The 23,412-nt window shown below is 59.7% G+C and overlaps 1 protein-coding gene across 3 annotated transcripts in view; it reads right to left on the bottom strand.

Annotated features, from left to right (window-relative positions):
- Positions 1–284: 284 nt before the first annotated feature.
- PACS2 (phosphofurin acidic cluster sorting protein 2) overlaps positions 285–23,412 on the bottom strand; it is an 85,887-nt gene continuing 62,759 nt past the window's right edge. For 2 of the 3 annotated variants that reach the window (XM_025392063.1, XM_025392064.1), the window contains exons 9-24: positions 19,269–19,426; positions 15,820–15,910; positions 15,495–15,569; positions 14,229–14,371; positions 13,163–13,295; positions 12,621–12,725; positions 12,289–12,395; positions 11,690–11,844; positions 10,760–10,870; positions 10,237–10,345; positions 5,266–5,308; positions 4,094–4,136; positions 3,574–3,709; positions 2,460–2,686; positions 1,977–2,090; positions 285–966 (exon numbers count right to left, since the gene is read on the bottom strand). In XM_025392063.1, coding sequence (XP_025247848.1) covers positions 848–966; positions 1,977–2,090; positions 2,460–2,686; positions 3,574–3,709; positions 4,094–4,136; positions 5,266–5,308; positions 10,237–10,345; positions 10,760–10,870; positions 11,690–11,844; positions 12,289–12,395; positions 12,621–12,725; positions 13,163–13,295; positions 14,229–14,371; positions 15,495–15,569; positions 15,820–15,910; positions 19,269–19,426 — 1,869 coding nt within the window. In that variant the 3' untranslated portion in view covers positions 285–847. Of the gene's footprint in view, positions 967–1,976; positions 2,091–2,459; positions 2,687–3,573; positions 3,710–4,093; positions 4,137–5,265; positions 5,309–9,504; positions 9,538–10,236; positions 10,346–10,759; positions 10,871–11,689; positions 11,845–12,288; positions 12,396–12,620; positions 12,726–13,150; positions 13,296–14,228; positions 14,372–15,494; positions 15,570–15,819; positions 15,911–19,268; positions 19,427–23,412 lie in introns of all 3 variants that reach the window. The other variant, XM_025392061.1, reaches the window with a different exon arrangement.

Raw genomic sequence — 23,412 nt, 5'->3', positions numbered from 1 at the left:
GGGAAAAAAAAGGGACCCCCCAAAAAAAAAAAAAAAAAAAAAAAAAAAAAAAAAAAAAAAAAAAGAAGCTGGGCTCTGGAACATTTTCTGGGGCCGCCTGGGGCTGTGGAGGCCCCTGTGCTTGCTAAGTTTGGGACAGGGACTACACACGGAAACCTCACGGTGTTTCAAGAACAGCCTAAGAGTGGGGAAGGTGTGAGGCGGGGTGGGGCAGGGGCTGGGGAAGTGGGGGCAGGCTCTGCTGGCTCTGCCCAGCCCCAGGGGGACTTCAGAAGACCAACATGTTTGGCAGCTACATTAGAACATGTATTTAAAAGCATTAAAAATATCTGCTGCTATAAAACCTCCGCCGCAGGCAGGAGTTTATTGGGAACCACGAGTGTGCGGTGCTGCGGGCATCTCTCAGGCGGGCAGGACGGCCCCCCAGGCTTAACTCAGGACACCCCCAACGGGACTGAGCGGCCCCATGGCCCCTCGGCCTGAGGCCACTGAGCTCCGCCTGCCCCAGGCTCCCTGAGGAAGCAGAGTCCTGACTTTCCGGAAGAACAGGACACGGAGGCTCTGGGTGGCTCCTGAGACCAGAGCACGCCTTCTGCGATCCGCAGCTCAGCACCATCCTTCTGGCCTCCCAGCCCCGGGCCGAACGTTGGGGTTAATAAGCAGAGCAGTTATTCGGCTCCTGGCAGGAGCTCCCCCGTTAGTTTCCAGGTTGTGAGCACATTCATACTTAAGACTGTTTCTCTTTGTGTTTTAAGGGTCTGTCTCTGTAGTAAACTGAAATGTTAACAGAAATGCAGCTGGGCCCCTCCTAGCGTGGGGCGGGAGGTGGGCCTCTCGGTGGGTGGGGCTAGAAGGTGGCCTTGGAGTGTCCGAAGATGCAGATGGGGAAGTGCTTCACGTGCGAGGACCACTGCGCGGCCAGCTGGAAGAACTTGACGTCGCTGCACTCCACCCCGTCGATGAGGACTGTGGGAGAGGGCTGCCTGACCGCCTGCCCGCCTGCCCACCCTGTCCACCTGCCTGCCTGGCCCACCAGGCTGGGTAGCAGCCAGGGGTACAGGATGAGAAGGAGCCCCATGCTGGAGGGCACCAACACTTTCCTCAGGGACTCGGGGGCTCCAGGGTCACGCTGGTTCCTGAGGGACGCCGTTCCTGCCCCTGCCCTTCCACTCCTCAGAGCCCTGGGGGGTGAGGAGGGCAGCACTTCCCCCAGGGCTGCCTGCAGGTGGGAGGAACAGACCCCACCGCCTCCTGCCAGGCGCTGCTTGTCCACATCCATCTCCACCTGCACAGGTGGGGAGAAGACACTGGGAGCCCTCTTAAAACAGAGACCCCTGTGGGGAGACAGGGCCATGCTGACCTGGAGGTCATCTGACCCGTGCTCAAAAAGAGGAAGGCCTCCCAGAGCTGTTTCTGAAACAGGTACTTGCAGAGTAACTCCAAAATGCTTTTAAATTACAAGTCACTATTTTTAGGCTGGGTGTGGTGGCTCACACCTGTAATCCCAGCACTTTGGGAGGCAGAGGCAGGCGGATCACCTGAGGTCAGGAGTTCAAGACCTGCCTGGCCAACACGGTGAAACCTCATCTCTACTAAAAATACAAACAATTAGCCGGGTGCAGTGGCGTGCACCTGTACTCCCAGCTACTTGGGGGGCTCAGGCAGGAGAACTGCTTGAACCTAGGAGGCGGAGAGTGCAGTGAGCCAAGATTGCACCATTGCACTCCAGCCTGGGTAACGAGCAAAACTCCGTCTCAAAAAAAAAAAGAACAAAAAAACAAGTCATTATTTTTAAAAAGCAAAAAGGGTTGAAAAATTCTTTCTCAGCATTTGGAAAGCTGTCATCTTCACTGAGGGCTTCATGGAATGTGCGTGTCACAGCAAGACGCCGCAGCTCCTATGGTGGACTCCAAAGCAGCCCTGCTATGCTCTCGCCTACGTCCCACTTTACAGACCCCGGGGCCCATGGCGCTCACCCCGCAGCATGTTCTGCTGCTGCCTGGCAGTGCAGATGAGCCGGCTGATGCCCTCGATGCACTGGCTCTTGGACTCCACATCTTTGTCCTTCGCTTTCTTGGGCAGAAACATCACTGGGAGGAGAAAAGAGGCCCCTGCTGTCATCTCGCTGCTCCTTCAGGGCCAGGACTGGGGGTACGTGTGGGGGAGGCACTGGGGGCTCAGCTGGTCACGGCCCCACTCACCTAGGAAACCTGCCTTCCACGGTGACCGAGGAGTTGCTCTCCTGCCCGCCCAGCTGGCCTCTGCCTGAGGCCCTGGTCAGAAGCGCCTGACCCTCATTGCCTTCAGGGTTTAGGTCCCCTCACCCCACCCGCCCCTGCCTGCGCGCGTGGGCTGCCCGAGGCCAGCCAGGAGGCTGCCATCCCTGTTGACTGCGAGCTGCCCGCTCCCGCTGAGCCGCCCTTCTGTGCCATGTGGCCGTATAGCCTGTCCCACCTCACCCTTCTTGTTCTTCTCCTTGGTGACCACGGTCATGGACATGGTGGGCGTGGCCGCAGCCTCGCCGCTGCTGGGCAGCCTGCTGACCTGGAGGGACCGGAAAGTGCACTTGAGCGTGTTTTTGGTGACAGGCAGGTCCTTCTTCTCGGCGTCCCTCTTCCTGTCCGCGGGCTGTGCTGCTGTCCAGTAGTCCACCTGCAGCCCCATCAGCTCGGCGCCGACACCCTGGCTGGGAAAGGCAGAGGGAGGTGCTCACACCTGCATCCTTCGGCCTAGTGATGGGGACATCACTGTCCCTGTGACAGGCCAGGAGGTGACAGCCAGCACCTGTGCCAACTTGCCAGCAGAGGAGGGTGCTTGGAGCATGCTCTGTGGAGCTGTTCACATGCCCAGTCACCCCCAGAAGGGTCCTGCATAAATCACAGGGAGCCATCCTGTGTAGATTACAGGGAGCCTGGCGACAGGAGAGCCCAGGCCTGGGGGGCCCGTCCACCCACTCTCCTGGCGGCAGGAGGCCACCCACTCTCCAAGCTGTCCCTTGGAGTCTTGAGGGCCTATGTGAACCAGCTCCCTCGGGCGCAGCCTGGAAGGAGCCAGCGGTTGGAAACACAGAGGCAGGGGGTCGGGGTCTGCTGGTGTGAGCCCTGCACGCAGCACCAGCACCATGCCTGGCCTTGGGGCCTACACCCTCTATGGCTTTGTTACACTTGAGTAACGTCTGCTTCAGAGAGACCCACGCGGGCTGGCGGGGCCTCAGCACAGCTGTCAAAGCCGACCCCATGAGGACCGCCTAGAGACTCTCGTCTCTTGCGCCTTCTGCCCTCAGCTTGTTTTTAAAAGCCCCAATGTGTGCAGAGCTGAGAGACAGCCCAGCACAACGCCCATGTTTATTCACTGTGTGGGAGTTTCTGTCCCCTAGAGGTCCTGCCCCCAACCCCTGATCTGTGGCAGGAGGTGGCCAGAGAGGCCCCAGCCGTCCTGCAGAGCCCCTCCGTCTGCGTGGCCGACAGGCCAGGTGCCCTGGGAGGTGGATGTGACGTGGGGGAGGATGACTGAATCAGGCAGCACGTCGTGGGGCGGGCAAGTGAAACGTGCTGAGCTGCGCGGTGCCTTTACCTGGGGGAGGACAGGCCTCCGCTCACCGACGGGGAGGAGGGCGGAGTGGGTGAGGCCTCCTTGGCCGCAGGAGATGTGGATGGTGGGGTGGAGGAGAGCGCGCCAGAGCCCGAGGGGGCTGCGTCGTCCGAGTCGCCTTTGGGGAGGAGTCATAGGGCAGGCTGAGCCCACCTGTTGCTCTGCCCAGGTGGCACCAGGCCCTCTGGAGCCGGATGTGGCCAGAAGGCCAGGCAGACCCTAGGGGTGGGCAGGGCGGGAGTCCCCAGTGGCCTGTGTGAGACAGGAGGGTCTCGGATTCTCCTCCGTTTTTGGAAGACGGCCCTGCCAGCCTTGATGTGGGGCTTCATGACAGCAGTCCCCGGAGGATGAACCCCCCACAGAGCAGAAGCACCACAGCAAGACTGGAACGTGGTAGCTCTCAGGCCCTGAAGGGTTGGTCTGGTCTGCAGGACCAGAGTGACTGTGCTCCCGTGGCCCACCCACAGGCCATTCACAAGGCCTCAGGGTGGGATGGTGTTACCTGATGTGGCGGAGGATGGCTCCACAATTCCAACCTTCACAACCTAGAAAACAACAGGCACTGGCTGGTGAAAGCCGTGGGGTTCAGCTAGCCCACTGCCTTCCCAGCGGGGCTCCTGCCTCCCCACCATGGCCACCACTCCCATGATGCAGGAGCAGCCACGTGGGGACAGACAGTACTCAGGGTGCGTGGCCTCAGCAGGAGGGACTGCTCTCTCCCAAAGGCGGCCCTCGGGGCAGCTGCAAACCACGTGTCCAGTAAGACCAGTATGCTGGTGAAAGGGACCCTGGCAGACCAATGGGGATAGGCCCCGGGCCTGCCAGGCCCTGCATAGCAGCCATGAGCCACAAGTGGTTATGTAGATTTACCGTGAATCCCAGTGACTCAGTGGGATTGCATGGGAAGGCCTGTGTGCCCGAGCATGGCATACTCTTGTCACCAGAGAAAGCTCCTTGGGCAGCCGCTGTTCAAGATGAACTCCACCCTCCTAGAGGGCCAGCCATCACCCTAGAGCCCTCAGCAAACCCAACCACTGCACGATGCACGGAAAGGCCTCTGTTCCACCAGTGGGGAAACTGAGCCCAGAGACCCTTCCCTGCCCGGGCAACCCGTCTGCCAGGTCCTGTGGGTCTGTCTCATGGCAGACACCTGGTGGGAGGGAGGCCACACAACAGGATGAAAAGATGGGCAGGGAATAGACTGTGGAGACCCAGGGCTGGCAGGGAGATGGCCTGGCTGGCAGAAGCAGCCCTAACCCTGGGCAGGGCAGGAACTGAAACCCACACACTGCAGGCCACAGACCCAGAGTGCACACTGGGAAGCTCCCGGGGCCTTGGCTTCCTAGAGGACAGAGGCACTCTCTCCAACCCGGGCAGGGTCTCTCCTCTCGAGACGCTGGGTGTTCCTGAGGTCTTGCCCCACCGAACCGTCTCTGCTTCCGTGGATCAGCCCCCAAGGCAGAGCTGGGGGGAGCCAACAACCTCTGGCTCCACACCCAACTCCGGTAGGGAAGGAAGCGAGCTTTGAGAGAGGCCAGATGGGAAGGCAAATCCCCAGCTCATATCTGTGGGAAGGTTCTGGAATATATGAAGTCCATCCTCAAATGTTCTGACTATAAAAGACAAGTTGGCGGGTATGTGGTTTCCCATCACATCAAGCTGGCTAGTACTCACCCCGACAAAGGGAATGAACTTTTGGGAGGACTCTTCGTCAGGGCTAAGAGCAAGGAAACAGACAGTTAAGCTCTCCTCAGGGCACAGCCCCGCCTGTTGGGCACAGCTCCCTCTTGGCCTGAGAACCTGGCGCAGCCCCAGGGCCACGACCCTGCCCCAGTCGGCCCTGCCCAGTGTGTCCCAGCCCCACCCATCCCAAACCACTGCCAGCCCTGGCCTGACCCCCAGGACCAAAGTTTGGGCCCCTTCTGACATGCTGACATGCAAGAAGGACAAAGGGGTCTCTGTGCACCCATGGTCAGGACAGGCCAGAAGGCAGAGCTCCACGGAGGCATTCACTCAGCTATCCTAGGTGCCCAACGCCCACGCAGCCAGCTCAGCCCCGTCCAGCCTACATTTCCGCTGCTCCACCAAGCTGGGCACCCCTGCTCCGCTGGGATAAGGGCAGCTACTGGTGCCCTGGGACTCCCAGGAGGAGCCTGGACCCTCTCTGGTAATCAGCAGCACCAAAGCCAGGGCAGAGAGGTTTTCTCCAGACCATCTGGGTAATGTCCGTGCCCACGAGAAGCCACTGTACCAGAACACCCCAAGCACAGCCTGCAGGCAGGCCCAGCACGCCCCAGGCCATGACCCGCGTGAGATGATGTGCTCGGTGGGCAGTGGAGGTTTTGTCTGGACTTGGCCCCATACAACATTTGGCAGATAACAGCAGCCTCTTCTAGAGGTCTGGTCACAGCCCGTCCACGTGAAGATGCCAAGGGTGTGAGTAAAGGAGCTGTAGGGCTGCTGAGAGGACCCGTCTGTCTTCCCCTCCGATGTGTGCGGCTCAAGCAGGGCTGTCCTGTGGTCTGGCTCGCGCAGGCTCCTGCTGACTGTGGCCACTGCAACCTGGGCTCGGGCCCAGGAAGCTCTCCCACAAGACAAGGGGCCAGCACAGCATGAGGCCCTGCCGGCAGCTAGGGTGAGGTGGGGCATCTCCTTCTGGGCCCCAGGAAAGATCCAGAGGGCAGGCCTATTCTGAGTGGTGGAATGGGTCTGGTTCCCCTCTTTCCTTCTCTCTGCTGGCCTCAAGGCTCCCCGTGGCCTGCACTTAGGGACAGGGGTGCCTCCCCGCCCGGCTTCCTCAGCCAGACCACATCAGCAACTGGTGCCGTCTCTCTGGGCAGTTCTCCCAGCTGTCTCTTCTGTCTCATTTCCCCAAACTGCAGAGTCTGATGCCAGCAAGTGGCTGTCTTACAGGTGGAGACTGTGCGCACACATTGCAGAGGAGCACCTGTTGCCCCTGGAGCACTGGGGGCAGGACAAGAATGGCCAGGCCAGCAGGGTGCCCCTCAGGGACAGCCCTGCACCAGGTGCAGGACATGGGCTCGCCCAGGGGCCCGGCCCTCCCTTGGGTTGTTGTCCAGCACAGGGAGAATCCCTTGCAGGAAAGAGGCCCAGGGGAGGATGCCACAGGCCCAGCCCAGCCGTCTGCCTGGAGCACCAGCTCCCAGGACCAGCAGCACTATCTCCCCAAGAGCCCTGCAGGGCAGAGGCTTGATCCCAGTGCTCCACACCAAGTGTGCCCACGAGCAGAACAGCCCCTGCCCGGGGGCCGGTCCAGAGGACACTCCCAGGAGGCAGCCCCCGCGGCTGGTCCCAGCAGGTGCCGTCCCTGTCTTCGCAGCGCCAGTGTGAGGAGATGGTGGCTGGCAAGACCCACCCTCCCGGGACGCCAACCTGGATAGCTCCTGGCCCGCCCCCTGCAGAAGGCCTGGCAAATGCATCTGGATGAAGCCACCTACAGATTTCGTGCATCCCATTAAAGATGCCCCAGGCCTAGTTCCATTTCTAAGGAAAAGAGAGTTGAAAGATAAACTTTCCCCTCTTCTTGTCCAGTTCAAATAACATAAAGCGATGCACATCCAGTGTTCAGGCCCGCCTCTGCCTCAGGACGGCGCAGGGCGACCTCTTGGCCCCCCAGCACCCTGGCTCTGTCCACAGCTGTCAAGCAGGAGTGCCTGGGCGTGGCCCTTGACATCCCACTATCCTCGTTGAGCAGACCGGTGTTTGGAAATCTCAGTGACATCTGTGTCCTCCCAGGCACGTGAAAAGGCACAGAAGGCAGGTGGCGGCTGCTGGTCCCCAGGGCACAGGTAGCTCCAATTCCCGGGGCCACCTGCCCTCTGCCGAGCCAGACCCCCCACCGAGCCAGCCATGGCAGGGTGGTCTCCCATCCATGCTCTGCTCTGAGGCCCATGGGGCAGTGCGTGGCACATGAGGGCCGAATGCAGGAGACGTTACAACACAGGGATGTTGCTGGAACTCTCAAAGCCAAGCTGCACCTCTGGGCCATGCAGACAGCACCCAGCCCTGGACATGGGCTGATATGACAGGGATGACACCAGCTGGACACTGAGACCCTCACCCTGACCCTGGAGGCACACACATGTCCATGGAGGCAGAGTGGTCAGGAGCATAAGGAGCACACCACCGCGGCGTGGGGAGGCCCTGCAGGCACGGAGGGCGCAGATGCCCTGGGGGCCACTCTGCATGGCTCTTGGCAAGCTGCCGGATGCCTGAGCAGCCCTTTTCACCCATGCGTGCTGCACGGGCAGGCTGGGGCTTGTGGCCACCCTCCAGGCCTGGCCTGCCCTCATAGAAGGAATGCCATTCTGGGCAGAGGAGGGCAGGCCAGCAGGGGTCATCTCACAAGGGACTCTCGCAGGGGAGCCTGGCTGGAGAGGACTCTGCACAGGTCCCCTGCCACAAGGGCTGTGCCACCACCTGCCACCTGCCCTCTGTCAGTCTCCCGACTGACCCTCCTCTGGGTAGAGACAGCAGGTAAGACACTCATGGCCTTCGCTGGGTTCCTTCCAGGGCCCCAGGCAGCCAGTGTCACCCCTGTAACGCGGAGGCAGGGGCAGGAGCAGGGTGGGAGTGGGTGTTAGGGTCCCCTAAGGCCCTGGCTTGCTGCTCAGAAGAGCTGACCTGGGAGAGACAAGAAGCTGCATCCACAGCCTGAGGCAGCCAGAGCATGCTGCAGGCTCTTCGTGCCACAGCCGGGGGCAAGGGCGCAGGCCGCCGGGGGTCAACAGGGGAGAGGCCCCCATGGCTGGTCTTTCACCTGCAAAGGCTTGTTTAGCAGGACAAGACGTAGGATGCTCAGCCCCCTTCCTGTGTCTTCCTAGCGCCCAGCCCTGCAGCTGTGGGTGGTCCCAGGCTGTCCACTTCAAGCAGCTCCTAGGCCTGCAGTATTTCCAGCAAGGGGGCCCCAGGGACCCAACTACCCTGCACTGGGGTGGGGGGTGGGGGTGGGTTTCCTAGGACAGCAAATGACCTCACACAGGGCAGAAGACACGGAGCGGAGAACGAGCCCCATGGGAGGACCGGCAGGGTCCCCCACCCTGCAGCAGGACACACCTGGCCAAGGAAAAGGGATGGCTCTGTCTGAAAGGGCAGCTCGGGGGGTGCCTGGGACTTGGCTCTAAACATGGAAGATTTTAGGGGGTGAAGCTGCCTCAGAACAAAAGCTCTTCACCCCCATTTGGAGGTCTCAGTAGTTTGGCTCCATCTCCAGGTGCGCCACAAGATGCTGCTAAGCCCTCTCTGCTGGCCCCGGGTGCTCAAGGGAGCCCTGGGAGCCAGGCTCTGCAGCGTGTAGGCAGCCCAGGGCACAGCCGCTGACTGCCGTGTCACCGGGCCTGCTCCTTATCTACTTGCCTCAGCGTCCCCATGTGTAGGGCGTGCACCAGTGCCCCTGCTAGGCTGCTGCCAGGTTAACAAACATGAAGGGCCTGGGGCACAGCCTGGCCCAGGTGGCCCTGGTGTCTACATCAGCCACTCGCTCCTGGTTTAAAATGAGGAGGGGCTAAACCTGGCCACTTCTTAAACCAAAACCCAGGGCCAAACCAGAGGGGAGGCAAGGCCTGCCTGGCTGATCTGCAGGCTTCAGGGCTCTGGGGTGGAGTCCCAGCACACGGGCCTGGCCCGGGGACAGGAGGGCGCATCTGCTGCTTTCCTGACTCAGTGTGAGAGACTGGATGGCGGAAAAGGGTGCACGTCAGCACCAAGTGACTCCGGTTGGGGCCACCTGCCCTCCCCCACGCGGGCTCTCAGCCTGCAGCTGGTGGCCCTCAGGGCCTGACTCCCAGTTCGGAGACAGGACAGCAGGGTGATCCGGATGGTGACGCTGCTAAACAAGCCCTAAAGACCAGCCTGGGGACAGACAGGGTGGGAGGCAGACCCAGAGAGCCATACCTTAAGGTAAAGTCAAAATGAAAATGCTTTTTCCTTTTCAGAAAGCCACCAAAAGAGAAAACACAGACACGTTACGATGCCCTCAGGAGCCCTCCGGGGACTGCCGAGGGCACTCAGTGGCTCCCACCTCGCTGGGGTTCCTGTGTGGGAGAGCCCGTGAGCGCCGGCTCTGCGCCTTGCACTCAGCTCTCTCCCCCATAGTCTAGGGAAGTGTGGGACAGCTGGCGCCGGACGTGCAGGGAGGAGGCGCCGGGTGGGACAGACAGGTCTGTGCAGGGCTTTCGGCCCGGGGCTCCTGAGCACTGTCCTGCTCTGGGCAGGTGAGGACACAAGCTGATCACTCACCCACGGGGCCTGAGGCCCAGGGACTCCTCGGTTCCCCAGCCTGGGAAACCCAGTCTGTGGAAGGAACAGGTGCCCAGACTAGAGGAGCTGGGCCACTGCCACCCTATTCCCATGACAGCTGTCCATCCTGTCAACCTCTCATCATGCGCGGTTTCAACATGCACAGAAACAGGTGTGGCAACGGCGCTTACTATGAGAGATCTGGGGTGGGGGGAAGCGCCTGCTGTCAGGAAGGCCCGGAGGTGCCCGGCTGACCTAGACTCTGGTCTAAGCCCGGTGCAGGGATTTTCGGCCTACCAGGCTGAGCCCAGCAGTGTGTGGGGAGGCCCGCGGAGGGTTGGTGGCTGGTAACAGCCTGTGGCATGGTACCCGGGCCCACCGTGTTACCTCTTCTGCTTGTAGGTCAGCATGGCCTCTGCGATGGGGAGCTGGTGGGCACAGTTGGCCCCTGCGATGTACTGGGTGATGCGTGACACAATGTCCGGCGTGTCCTGTACTGCAGGGGGAGGAAGTGGTGGGGGATGAGGCTGGCGCCAGGTTGGGTTTCAGGCGGGGCTGAGCCGGGCCTCCCCGGTGCCCTACCCAAGCCTCCCACACCCGAAGTGCAGCCGGGCTCGCTGGCTGTGGCTGAGGGGCCCTGGTCCTCTACTCTCAAGGCGGTACCAGGGCAAATGTGGGAAGACCTGAAGGGCTGTGCCTGCCGCTTCCCAGACAGGCCCCACAGCTTCCAACATTCCGAAGCTCAGGGGAATAGGAGGCGTCCTAGCCAAGGCCCCAGCGGGCCCTGTCCATGGCCTCTTCCCTGAGGCTGAGCCTGAGCAGTTGCAGGGCCTCCTGGGCATGGCATCTGGGGAGACCAGGGCCCCTTCCTCCCGCAGTGGCGTGGGCTGTGGACGTGCCCGGGCCTCACCCGCACTCTGGGCCTCCAGCTTGTTGAACAGGTCTCTCCAGGCCAGGTCCTGGAAGAAGTTGTTGTAGCGGTAGTCCACAGAGCCTAGGTACCTGGCCACGGGGTGGGAGCCTGCATGCCAGGGGTGGGGCTGGTGTCACCACGGGGGACTTGAAGCTGCAAGGCTCCCACCGCAGCCCAAAAGCTGGGCCACCTGACCCCGCGCCTGTGCTGCTGCCTTCCAGACAAGCCTACTTTCCTGCCACCAAAAGAGAAAGCCACCACTGCCCCTCCCTGGTGGATGCCTGAGGCCCCGCTGAAGGAGTCCCAGCCCTGAGCTGAGGTCCTAGAGCCCTGAGTGCCACTGAGGAAGGCCCAGCAGGGCACATATGACCGTGCAGAGGCCTCGGCTGGCTCAGGGCTCTGACGTCGGCATCGTGAGGGCCACAAGGGAGAGACCCTGTGGGCCTCCGGGCCTTTTCAACAGATTAAGGCTGGATGGGTTGGTTTTGTGGTAAAGACACATTGTTTGGATCTAAAGAAGTAACAGAGTTCGACGACACAGGACCTGGACGATTTGAGAGGATTAATAACCAGCCCTGCTTTGCACTTCTGACTTGGGAAATCGAAACTGGCATTGAGTTATCACAGCGACTGATGGAGGGGACACCCAGCTCAGGCCCCTTCAGAGGGCAATGGCTTTATCTTGACCCAAATATGGCTGTTTTAGGGCAATCAAGTTATCCTGCATATAATTAAAATTAACAAAGTGTTACTGTATCAAACAAACATTTAAAAACAACAAGTGGGCGGCAAGCAGGGACCCCACACCACGTCACACCACACCACGCCACACCACACCACACACCACACCACACCACGCCACACCACGCCACGCCACACCGCCCATGGCGTCTGTGCCCAGGCCCAGGTGGACGGCACGGTGCTCACCCAGCGGGATGACCAGGAAGCGCATGTAGCCGAGCCAGTCGGGCGTCTTGTGGGATAGCTGCTCCACGAAGAGCCGCAGGATGGCACTGAGGTAATGCTGCGCTCCCGCCACGGCGATCTTCACGGGGGTCGGGGGCTGGGAATTGCAGTTGCAGCTGCAATCCAGAGGCAGGTGGGACGGAGAGGGGACAGACGCCTCAGGGGAGCCGTCCTCCGTCCAAGGATGCCCGTGTGAGCCCAGGGGGCTCTGTGCCTGTGGCCGCTCATGCCACAACTGCCCTGGAGCTGCCCAAACCCAGGACTCCCACATGCCCGAACGTGCCCAGGCTGAGGGGCCACACAGTCATGACCTCGGCCCAGGCTTCCAAGGACGGGCCAGGCGGCCACCCCTCCAGTGTGGCAGGACACCTGCCAGGCTGCTGCTCCCGCCCACAACTGAGGGCAGGCCAGGCTGCGAGGAGCCCATGGGTCAGCCTCTGTGGACACCAGCCACAGCCCCAGGTGCAGAACGCGCCCAGCCCCAGAGCAATGGGTAGAGGTGGGGTGCAGGGACCCCGAGGGGTACTTGGGCGGTGAGTACAGGGTGGAGCCCAACTCACTATCTCTGTATCCGTGAGACGATGGTGCTGAAGGCTGCCTGGACGTCTGCGGGAGAGCATGTGCACACCACGGGCAGCGTGTGCCTCTGCAGGACGTCGGAGAGGAACTGGCAGAGGACAGGCAGACGCTGACTTCAGCACAGCCACCTGGGCCACCCCCAGCACCTGACCCTCACCAAAGCTCTCAGGGTCTCCAGAGACCCCAGGCACGTCCAGGCAAACCACAGCCTGCAGCTCCAGCACCTGGGTGTGCCAGGTTGGGGGCAGGTTCAGGAGCCCACTCTCCTCTGTCCTACACCCTGACCCTCCACTCCACGAGACTGCACCTCTACCTGCCCCTGCCAGTCCGAGGTGTTGACGAGGATGATGTTTTCGGGAAGCTGGTCATCGGAGATGAGGATGTGGTTGAGCTGGTCATACACAGTCTTCCTGGGGATCTGGAGGCACACAGCCCTGTCCACACCCAGAAGAGAAGCACAGCGCCCATCCCCACCGCCCCAGCCCTGGTGTCTGCAGTGCCCCTGCTCCCCCTGCAGCTGTGCACAGAGGCTCGGTGGCAGGAAGAGAGCTGGTCAGCTTGGAGACCACCCCTGGGCTAAATTAGCCAAGCAATGAGGCCGCCCTGGACCAGGGAGGGCAGCAGAAGGACCAGAACTTGCCCTGGGGTCCACATGGCCTTCCTGACAAACCAACCCATGACCCAGCCGCCCTGCTGTGCAGCAGGCGCCCTCCAAAGCCCAGGCATGCTCTGCATGCTCCCAGCAACCTTGGCCCCCTGCACTTCTCTTTTTGCCCTGCCCTGGTTGGTGCCAGGGTGACCACGAGCCCTGCCTCCTGGTCATGCTACGCCCTCCACCCCCACCTGCACCTGCACCTGTAGCTGGCTCCGGGCATCCGGGCAGCGCTCGTTGTCCAGACTGTTGGCCCGCTCATTCTGGGGCCTCGCTGCCTGCCGCTCTTTCAGGGACGTGCTCCGGCCCCGTCGGCCAGCCTGCTTCCCCTCGGACCTATTGGAGACCAGGACAGGCTAAGTGGCTGCAGCAGCAGGAACAGGGGCAGGGGCAGGGGCAGGCTTGCAGTGGCCTACACATTGTGGTGGCGACAGGGAAGGGTGAGCACAGGGCCGACTGATGGGCAGTGGGAACACAGGCCACACAGAGAGGCCACCAGCCCTGGGAGGACCGTAGCAGCAGCTGAGTACAAGAGAGGCCGTGCCCCCAGTGGGACCCCACGCAGCTCTGCCTGTGAGACTGCAAGCCAGGCCAGGAGCCTTGGAGCCACCGTGAGGACTGAGCTCACCCTCCCTGCCCGGGCCAGGAGCTGGGCAGAGCCAGGTATAGGCCAGTGCAGGGCGCTGAGGCTGCCAGGGCGACCTGGCTCCAGAGCACGGACACAGGCACCTGGGTGCCGCCGTAAGGTGAAAGTCAGTGCCCAGACTCACTGCTTTGGAAAAAATCCCAAATATCACAGAAACATGAAATTCATATTCTGGAAGAATCAAGCTGGTGGATGTGTATGTTTTGGCTGAGGCAGGGGCTACTCAGGGGGCTGCGGGGGCAGCTGCAGAAGGGCAGACACGCCTGGCCCTGCCCTCAAACACGTGGGGCGGAATGTGGGGCTGCAGGCTTGACACCCAATCGCCAGACCCTGCCCTCAAACACGTGGGGCGGAATGTGGGGCTGCAGGCTTTATACCCAATCGCCTGACCCTGACCTCAAACACGCAGGGCGGAATGTGGGGCTGCAGGCTTGATACCCAGTGCTGGGGCAGGGGGTTTGCTTCTCCTTTTTAAGAAGAGGGATGAGGCCCTGAGTCTGCTGTCTACACCCAAGGGAACTCATCAGGCTGGTCTGACAGGCACCCACCCCGACTCATGCCCCTGATGGCCCCTCCCCTAACAGCTGCATCGCCAACCTGCCCAGCCACCCAGCCCCCATCACCTGGTGGAGGGGATGACAAGGGACTCTGTCTTGGTGATCCGCCCGCTGGGCGGCAGCCTCTCTGTGAACACGTCCAGGGTGGAGGCCTCAGCCTCGGGGCTGTCCTCAGGCTGTCCAGGCTGCTCCCTCGGGCCCGGCACACCCTGCTGACCAGAGACATCCCTGGAGCCTCCCATGGAAACCGCACCTGTGCTGCAGCCTCTCCAGCCATGTGGCCTCTGGCTTGGGTGAGGGTTTAGGCCTCTCTAGGCTGTGGCTCCTATATGTGGACCCGGCCATACACTGACCAGGAAGCCTGGCTGAGCTCAGTTCCAACCACAGGGCTCCCATCCAGGCCATGCAGGGTGACCAGCACCCAGCCTCCCAGGACCTGACCTGCCCTGGGCCCAGGACCCCCTAACTAAGGAGACCCCATGCAATGCAGTAGGGGGAACCAGGCATTCCTGGGTGCCATCCACCTGATGGTGGGGTGAGTCCAGGTACCCTGATCCTGAAAGTGGGGTGACTCTGGGGCACCCGGACCCTGAGGGTGGGGCGAGTCCAGGGCACCCGGACCCTGAGGGTGGGGTGAGTCCAGGCATCCTGACCCTGAGGGCGGGTGGAATGGAGGCACCCTGACCCTGAAGGTGGGGTGAGTCTGGGGCATCTGGACCCTGAAGGTGGGATGAGTCCAGGCACCCTGACCCTGAAGGTGGGGTGAGTCTGGGGCATCTGGACCCTGAAGGTGGGATGAGTCCAGGCACCCTGACGCTGAAGGTGGGGTGAGTCTGGGGCACCTGGAGGTCCCTGAGGGTGGGGGGGTCCAGGCGCCCTGACCCTGGGGGTGGGGGGAATCCAGTGTGCCCTGACCTTGAAGGTGGGGTGAATCCAGGTGCCCTGACCCTGAGGGTGGGGGGTCCAGGTGCCCTGACCCTGGGGGTGGGAGAGTCCAGTGTGCCCTGACCCTGGGGGTGGGGGAATCCAGTGTGCCCTGACCCTGGGGGTGGGGGAATCCAGTGTGCCCTGACCCTGGGGGTGGGGGAATCCAGTGTGCCCTGACCCTGGGGGGGGGGGAATCCAGGTGCCCTGACCCCAAAGGTGGAGTGAATTTTGGGATACTCTGACCATCCAGCGGCCTGGCCACCCCTGAGGGCTGACCCCACCACTGCACACCAGGTGTGACATGAGGACCTACATGTGAGTCCCACCCCTCTGGGTCAGACCCTTAAAGGCAGCATTGGCGTGCCTGGTGTGCGGAACGGGTGGGTGTGGCCCGAGCCTGCTTACGAGGGCCACCGTGTCAGAGACACTGTCGCTCGGCTGCCTGCCTCCCAGGGACCTCGTCTTCTCGGGCGCGTCAGCCTGTGGGGGAGGAGATGGGAATCAGCTTGTGCTCAGCTACAGGTGCCAAGGCACTGACTTCTGGGCTGGGGATGCTGGGGCTCAGGGGAGGCCCGGGGCAGCTGCGTGGCAGTGTGCTAGATAGCAGGCGCAGAGTGGCTCCAAGACAGCTGGGCAGGGCCCTGGGCCCAGGCCATGCTGGGAGATGTGGGCCACACCACAGCCCAGTCGGACCACAGTCTGCTCTGGGAGATCAGGTGGCCCCACTCACCGGGCTGGGGGGCTCCCTGTGGCTGCGGACGCTGTGGATGCTCCCGATCTCCGTTTGCGAGCTCGAGTGTGACAAGCCTTCAAAGTACGGCCTGGCTCAGGGAACAGGGGAGGGAGAAACATTAATTTCCAGGACCCTTCTTGCACTGGAAGCGCAGTTCTTCCACCACACCTGGAGGGACAGACTGGAGAATCCAACGGCAGAGTAGAGCTGGGTCCAGAGAAGAGCCCATGTCAGTGCACACCCTGCTCGCGCCAACCGCAGCACAGGGCACGGAACAATTCTGGAGCTGGCAACGCCAAGCCCTGGGCCAACCTGGCTGCCCCTTCCTGGCTTTTCCACCCACCCTGATATCAGCTGCAGGAAACACACATCCCTGAAACTCATGGCCTTAGCTCCAGGCAAGGCTGCCGGAAACATGAAGGGGCTCTGGGGAGAGCTCCACGGGCCAATCCTGCTGGAGGGCAGCCCTGGGATCTGCAGTGAGCCTGCAGCAAACAGGCGAACATGCTCGACAAAACAACGAGGGCACATCAGATGAAGCAGGCCCTTCCAGACCCACCAGCAGATCAGACCACCCAGGCCCATCCAGGTCCTTCCAAACCATCCAGGCCTGTCCAGACTATCCAGGCCCTTCCAGGCTCACCAGACAGATGCAGACCACCCAGGCCAACCCAGACCATACAGGCTTTTCCAGACCAACCAGGCCCATCCAGGTTCTTCCAAACCATCCAGGCCAACCCAGACTACCCAGGCCTTTCTGGACCACCCAGGTCTTTCCACACTATCCACACTGATCCAGGCCACCCACGCCTTTCTGGAAAACCCACGCCTTTCCAGACCAACCAGGTCAATCTGGACCATCCATGCCTTTTCGGACCACCCAGGCCTTTCCAGACCATCCAGGCAGATGCAGACCATCCACGCCTTTCCAGACCACCCAGGCCTTTCCAGACCAACCAGGCCCATCCAGACCACCCAGGCCCTTCCAGATCATCCAGGCCTATTCAGACTATCCAGGCCTTTCCAGACAACCCAGGCCTTTCCACACCATCCACGCTGATCCAGGCCACCCGCACCTTACCGGACCACCCATGCCCTTCCGGACCACCCACGCCTTTCCAGTCCAACCAGGCCAATCTAGACCATCCACACCTTTCCGGACCACCCAGGTCTTTCCAGACCAACCAGGCCCTTGCAGACCATCTGGCCGACCCAGGCCATCCGAGCCAAATGTCTCATCTCTGGTTGATATAATATGTACACAGAAGAAGGAGGAAGGGAGACCTACGGATTCAATGAGACTTAAAAGACCTTTCAAGTGAAAACAGTTGTACAGGAGGCCAGGCGCGCTGGCTCACACCTGTAGTGCCAACACTTTGGGTGGCCAAGGCAGGTGGTTCGCTTGAGCTCAGGAGTTTGAGATCAGCCCGGGAAACATAGGGAGACCCTGTCTCTACAAAAAACATAAAAATTAGCTGGGTGTGGTGGCGTGTGCCATTGGTCCCAGCTACTGAGGAGGCTGAGGTGGGAGAATCGCTTGGGCCCAGGCGGTTGAGGCTGCAGTGAGCTGTGATTGCACAGCTACACTCTAGCCTGGGTGACAGAGCAAGACCTTGTCTCAAAAAACAACTCCCCCGCCCCCCCAAAAAACAGACAGGACTTATGCAGTATCTGGTGCCCCACCCTGGGTGACAAAACTACATGGAAACTCGTTGCTGCAGTGTGTGCCCATTCCAGATCATAGCCCCGAGACGCACACGCCTCTCCCCAGACTATGAATGCCAGCTGGCCAGGGCTCTGCAGATATAGTCACCACCACGGAGTTTAAGATGGGAGATGATCTGGGCCACACAGGTGTCTCCTACGGAATCACATGAGCCATTAAAGACAGAGAACTTTCTCCGGCTGAAGGCAGAAGAGATGAGGCAGGAAGGCCAGGGAGACCCAAAGTGTGAGGGGGACTTGACTGGGCCTTGCTGGTTCCGAAGGTGGAGGAGGGACCCTGGGCCAAAGTAAGAGGACAGTTGCAGCCGGGCGCGATGGCTCACACCTGTAATCCCAGCACTTTGGGAGGCCGAGGCGGGTGGATCACGAGGTCAGGAGATCGAGACCATGGTGAAACCCCGTCTCTACTAAAAATACAAAAAATTAGCCTGGCGCGGTGGCGGGCGCCTGTAGTCCCAGCTACTTGGGAGGCTGAGGCAGGAGAATAGTGTGAACCCGGGAGGCGGAGATTGCAGTGAGCCAAGATAGCACCACTGCACTCCAGCCTGGGCGACACAGCGAGACTCCATCTCAAAAAAAAAAAAAAAGAGGACAGTTGCCAGAAGGCAAGAATGACCGCCAGCCACCAGGCAGCGCAGGGCAGCCAGACCCCTGTCCTGTAGCCATATGGAGCTGAACTCCATCAACAACCACACTAGGCCTGCACCACGTGACCTCAGAGCCCCAGTCAGGGCAGCCACTGATACCTCCACCCAAGCCCAGCGAGACCCTGGCCAAGAATGAGGCCACAGCCTCGGGATGGCAACCTCTAGAACAGGAGGAACAGAGGCTGTTTTTGGTGGCCACATCTGCGGTCACCTGTTATGGTGGCTGCTGGCAACTGAAGCAGCAGCAAGTGGAGCTGGGGCTGCCGCGCCAGGTCAGGTGAGGTGGAGGCTGCTGCATGGCCACAGGGCTAACTGGGGCCGCGCCTCCAACATGCAGCAAGGCCACCTTCATGTTGTTTAGGTTAAAAAAGCATGACAGCAAAAGGTCTGCCAAGCCCTCTGGCTCCGACTGGGGTCTCTGGCTCCTCAGCAGCTGCCCAGAGCCTGGCACCTGCCTTCTGCCTGGTGTGCTTGCCTCCCTGCCCCCAGCTGACCGGGGCCTCCACATCCAGACCCATGCACAGAGCTGTCTGCCCTGCATCCTCTCCTCCTGCCCAGGCCAGGCCCCCTCCAGCCAGTCCCCTCCTCCCACCCAGCCACAGAGAATCTGCCCTCCCTCCGCACCGGCCTCTGCCGCCTCCTCCTCAGGGAGGCGCACCCAGCATGGGGGCTCTACTCCCCACCTGAGTGGACGGAGGTCCTGCTGCAGTTCCCAGGGCATCCCCCAATGACGGATCCCCTACAACAGGGTGCCAGGCCCAGCCCAGCCAGCACCCTGGGGGACCCCTCTCAGTCCTCCCCAGCCCAGAGCTTGCACCGCCTGGCCTATGACAGGAGAGCTGTCTGTCAATGCAGCCCCACACCTCTCCTTCCAGCCACCAGAGCCTTCCCAGGCTTTGAGGCAGCTGGCCCTGCCCACCCCCTCCCCAGGGCTGGACACGGGTCTGCTGGAGTGGCCGCAGAGTGGCCAGGGCATCTGAAATGGCTGTTCCTCCCGCCCCGCCCTGCCCAGGAGGGCTCACCGCAGCTTTGGCTTGGGGGTGCTCGGGCCCCGCCCTGCCCAGGAGGGCTCACCGCAGCTTTGGCTTGGGGGTGCTCAGGACACTGTCATCGTCTTCCATGTCGGGGCCGCTGTCGCTGGGGTGCTCCATGTCCAGCGTGTCATATAGGAGGTCCAGGTCCTCCTCCGCCTCGGGGATGTGCTCCGCAGGGTCCTGCTCCGAGTCCAGGACCTGCATGGGTGCCAGGCAATCGTGAGGACCAGGCAGGAGTTCCCTGCAATGGCCCATGCTGCCCCGCTGGGGGCACCCGAGACCCCAGAGTCTGCGGGCACAATAGGAGGCGGCGCCCGGCCACCAAACCCCACTGCTCAGCACGGCTGTAGTCCAGCTTCTGTCTTGGAGCTTGGGATGATCGCCAAGGACCCCAGGCCCCCAGGTACCGGTGTGTGTGGTTACTCCACCTTGCCTGCGCTGGTAGTCATCCGGGCCACCAGGGTGCACGGAGGGCTTGGGTGCAGGCAGGTGAGCTCTGACGGGTGTGGGCCGCTGTGCAGCCACCACCACAACCAAGATACAAGCTGCTCCCCACACCCAGGAGGCTCCCCTTTGCCCTCCTCTAGTGCGTCCCCTCCTTCAGCCCCAGGCCCCGCGGATCTTACTCTGTCCCTGTACGTTCTGCCCCTTCCCCAGTGCTATCTAAGAGGGATCAGGCTGCCTGCAGCTCTGAGGGTGGTGGGGGGCATCATCCACCCAGTGTGGCACACTTCATGTTCCTCTGTGTCCCCACCCAAATCTCACCTTGAATTGTAACCCCCATAAGCCCCCCGTGCCAAGGGTGGGACAGGTGGAGGTGACTGGTCCTGGGGGCGTTTCCTCCACACTGTTCTCATAATGAGCACCTCTTACGAGATCTGATGGTTTTATAAGTGTCTGGTATTTCCCCTGCTCGCACCCACTCCGACCTGCTGCCCCGTAAATAAGGTGCCTGCTTCACCTTCTGCCGTGATTGAAAGCTTCCTGAGGCCTCCCCAGCCATGCTGAACTGAGTCAACGAAACCTCTTTCCTTTATAAACTTCCCCAGATGGTTCTGCAGTGCACCACTGAGTGGATGGACCCCAGTCTAACGGATCACCAGCTGACGGGCATCATGACCGTCACAGACGAAGCTGCTGCGAACGTCTGTGTGGGTCCATGCATGTATGTGTTCACCTCCCTGAAGTCAACACTGAAGAATGGGGGTGCTGGGTGTCTGGCAACTGCTTCCTGTGGCTGCCACGCCACCTTACATTCCCCCGGCAGTGTGTGGGTTCCCCTGTTACACTTCATCCTGTTGTATTCCATTTGTTCCAGCCATCCTAGTGGGGATCAAGCAGTGTCTCATTGTGGCTTGGTTTACATTTCCCTAATGACCAGTGATAATGATCATGATGATCACGTACTTATTGGCTACTTGTGTGTCTTTGAAGAAATCTATTCAGAAAGATCCCTATCCTTTTCTTTTGGAGATGGAGTCTCGCACTGTCTGTCGCCCAGGCTGGAGTGCAGTGGTGCGATCTCGGCTCACTGTAAGCTCCGCCTCCTGGGTTCATACCATTCTCCGGCCTCAGCCTCCTGAGTAGCTGGGACTACAGGTGTCCGCCACCATGCCTGGCTAATTTTTTGTATTTTTAGTAGAGACAGGGTTTCACCGTGTTAGCCAGGATGGTCTTGATCTCTTGATCTTGTGATCCACCCGCCTCGGCCTCCCAAAGTGCTGGGATTACAGGCATGAGCCACTGCGCCCAGCCCGCTGCCCATTTTTTAATTGGACAATGCACTCTTCTTTGTTTTTGAGAAAGGGTCTTGCTTTGTTGCCCAGGCTAGAGTGCAGTGGCACGATCATAGTTCACTGTAGCCTCGACCTCCTGGGCTCAAGTGATCCTCCCACATCAGCTCCCAAAGTGCTGGAATTATAGGTGTGAGCCACTATGCCTGGTTCTGACAAGTGATAATCACTTTATTAAAATAGTTGGCTTAAGCATCTGCAATGGTGATGTCAACCACAGCTCGCAGCTCAATTCCAATGGAGCAATCAGCTTCACAATCCAGGATGGACCAGGCAGGTCCACGAGCCGCTTATGGATTCTCGTCTGGAAGTGATCCTGTGTCTGAAACCTTCACAAGGTGTTTTTCTCTTAGTGATTCTCAAAGTCTTGGCAGGCATCAGAGCTGGTCCTTTCACTTTGAGATTCTTTTTCTCCGTGCCCCTGATAAGCCAGCACACACCTTCAGGGATTTTACATTGCAGCTGGTCAGGGTAATTCTAATTTAAGGAATCACCCCACCGGCTCCAGAGGTGTCCTTCTGGTGTCTTTAAAAGCCATGGCTGTGAGGCGGCTTCCTGGTCGACTTCTCGGCACAAGTAGACAGCAGTGAGCAGGGCTGGAGTGGGCGGGCCCTAGCTCTGTGGCACCTGAGACTGCATCGTTCTCAAAGCAATGGACAATTCAGCTTTTAACTGGATTGTTTGTGTCTTTATTTTTCAGTTATAAGCATTCTTTTTTTTTTTTTTTTTTTTTGAGACGGAGTCTCGCTGTGTCTCCCAGGCTGGAGTGCAGTGGCATGATCTCAGCTCACTGCAAGCTCCGCCTCCCGGGTTCACGCCATTCTCCTGCCTCAGCCTCCCAAGTAGCTGGGACTACAGGCGCCCGCTACCACGCCTGGCTAGTTTTTTGTATTTTTAGTAGAGACGGGGTTTCACCATGTTAGCCAGGATAGTCTTGATCTCTTGACCTCGTGATCCACCCGCCTCGGCCTCCCAAAGTGCTGGGATTACAGGCTTGAGCCACCGCGCCCGGCCAGTTATAAGCATTCTTTATGTGTTCTAGATTCACGCCCCTTATCACAAACATGATTTGCAAAAAATATTCTTCTGTTCTACTGTTTCGCTTTCTTGATGGCACTGTTTGGAGCACAAAAGTGTAAAATGTTGCTGTGGTCCAGAAAAACTTACCTTTTGTCGCCTGTGCTTTTGGTGTCACATCTAAGAAACCCCTGCCTAACCCAAGGTCATAAGATTGGCCCATTTTCTCCTAAGAGTTTTATCATCTTAGCTCACAGATGCAGATATTTGATCAATTTCAAGATTGTTTGTTTGTTTGTTTTTCTTTTGAGATGGAGTCTCACTCTGTCGCCCAGGCTGGAGTGCAATGGTGTGATCTTGGCTCACTGCAACCTCTGCCTCCCGGGTTCAAGCATTTCTCCCACCTCAGGCTCCCAGGTAGCTGGGACTATAGGCACCTGCCATGATATGATGCCTGGCTAATTGTTTTTGTATTTTTAGTAGAGACAGGATTTCACCATGTTGGCCAGGCTAGTTTCAAACTCCTGACCTCAAGTGATCCACCTGCCTCAGCCATCCAAAGTGCTGGGATTACAGGTGTGAGCCACTGTACCCAGCTGATGCATTTTGAGTTAATTCTTGAATATAGTGTGAGGTAGGGGTCCAAATTCCTTTTGTTTGAGACAGGGTCTCACTCTGGTTGCCCAGGCTGGAGTGCAATGGCATGATCTCAGCTCACTGCAGCTTCCACCTCCTGGACTCAGGTGATTCTCCCACCTCAGCCTTCCGAGTAGCTGGGATTACAGGCACATACCACCATGCCTGGCCAATTTTTTGTATTTTTAGTAGAGATGGGGTTTCACTATGTGGACTTATGCAATCTGCCTGCCTCAGCCTCCCAGAGTGCTGGGATTACAGGCATGAGCCACCACAGCTGGCTGAAATTCCTTCTTGTGCACGTGGATATCCAGTGGTCCTAGCACCTTTCTTGAAGACTATTCTTCCCCCATGGATATCTTGACATCCTTGTTCACCATCACTTGCCCATAAATGGAAGGGTTCACTTGTGGACTATTACCTCCATTCCACTGATCTCTATGCCTGTCCCTGGGCCAGCCCTGCAGAGTCTGGATTACTACTGTGGTTTTGTAGTATGTTTTGAAATTGGGAAGTATAAATCTTTTTTCTTCAAGACTGTTCTGTCTGCCCTGAGTCCCTTGCATTTACATATAAATTTTAGCTGGTCAATTTCTACAAAAACATAGCTGGAATCTGATAGGCACTGCGTTGAAGTTGTACATCAATTTAGGGAGTATTGCCACCTTAACAAGACTAAGTTTTCCAATTCATGAACGTATGACATCTTTCCACTTATTTATATCTTCTTTCTTTAAA

This window comes from Theropithecus gelada, chromosome 7b (assembly GCF_003255815.1).
Source record: "Theropithecus gelada isolate Dixy chromosome 7b, Tgel_1.0, whole genome shotgun sequence".
Taxonomy (NCBI): domain Eukaryota; kingdom Metazoa; phylum Chordata; class Mammalia; order Primates; family Cercopithecidae; genus Theropithecus; species Theropithecus gelada.
Note: the sequence above shows the minus strand (reverse complement) of the source record. Positions and strands in the feature narration are given on the sequence as shown.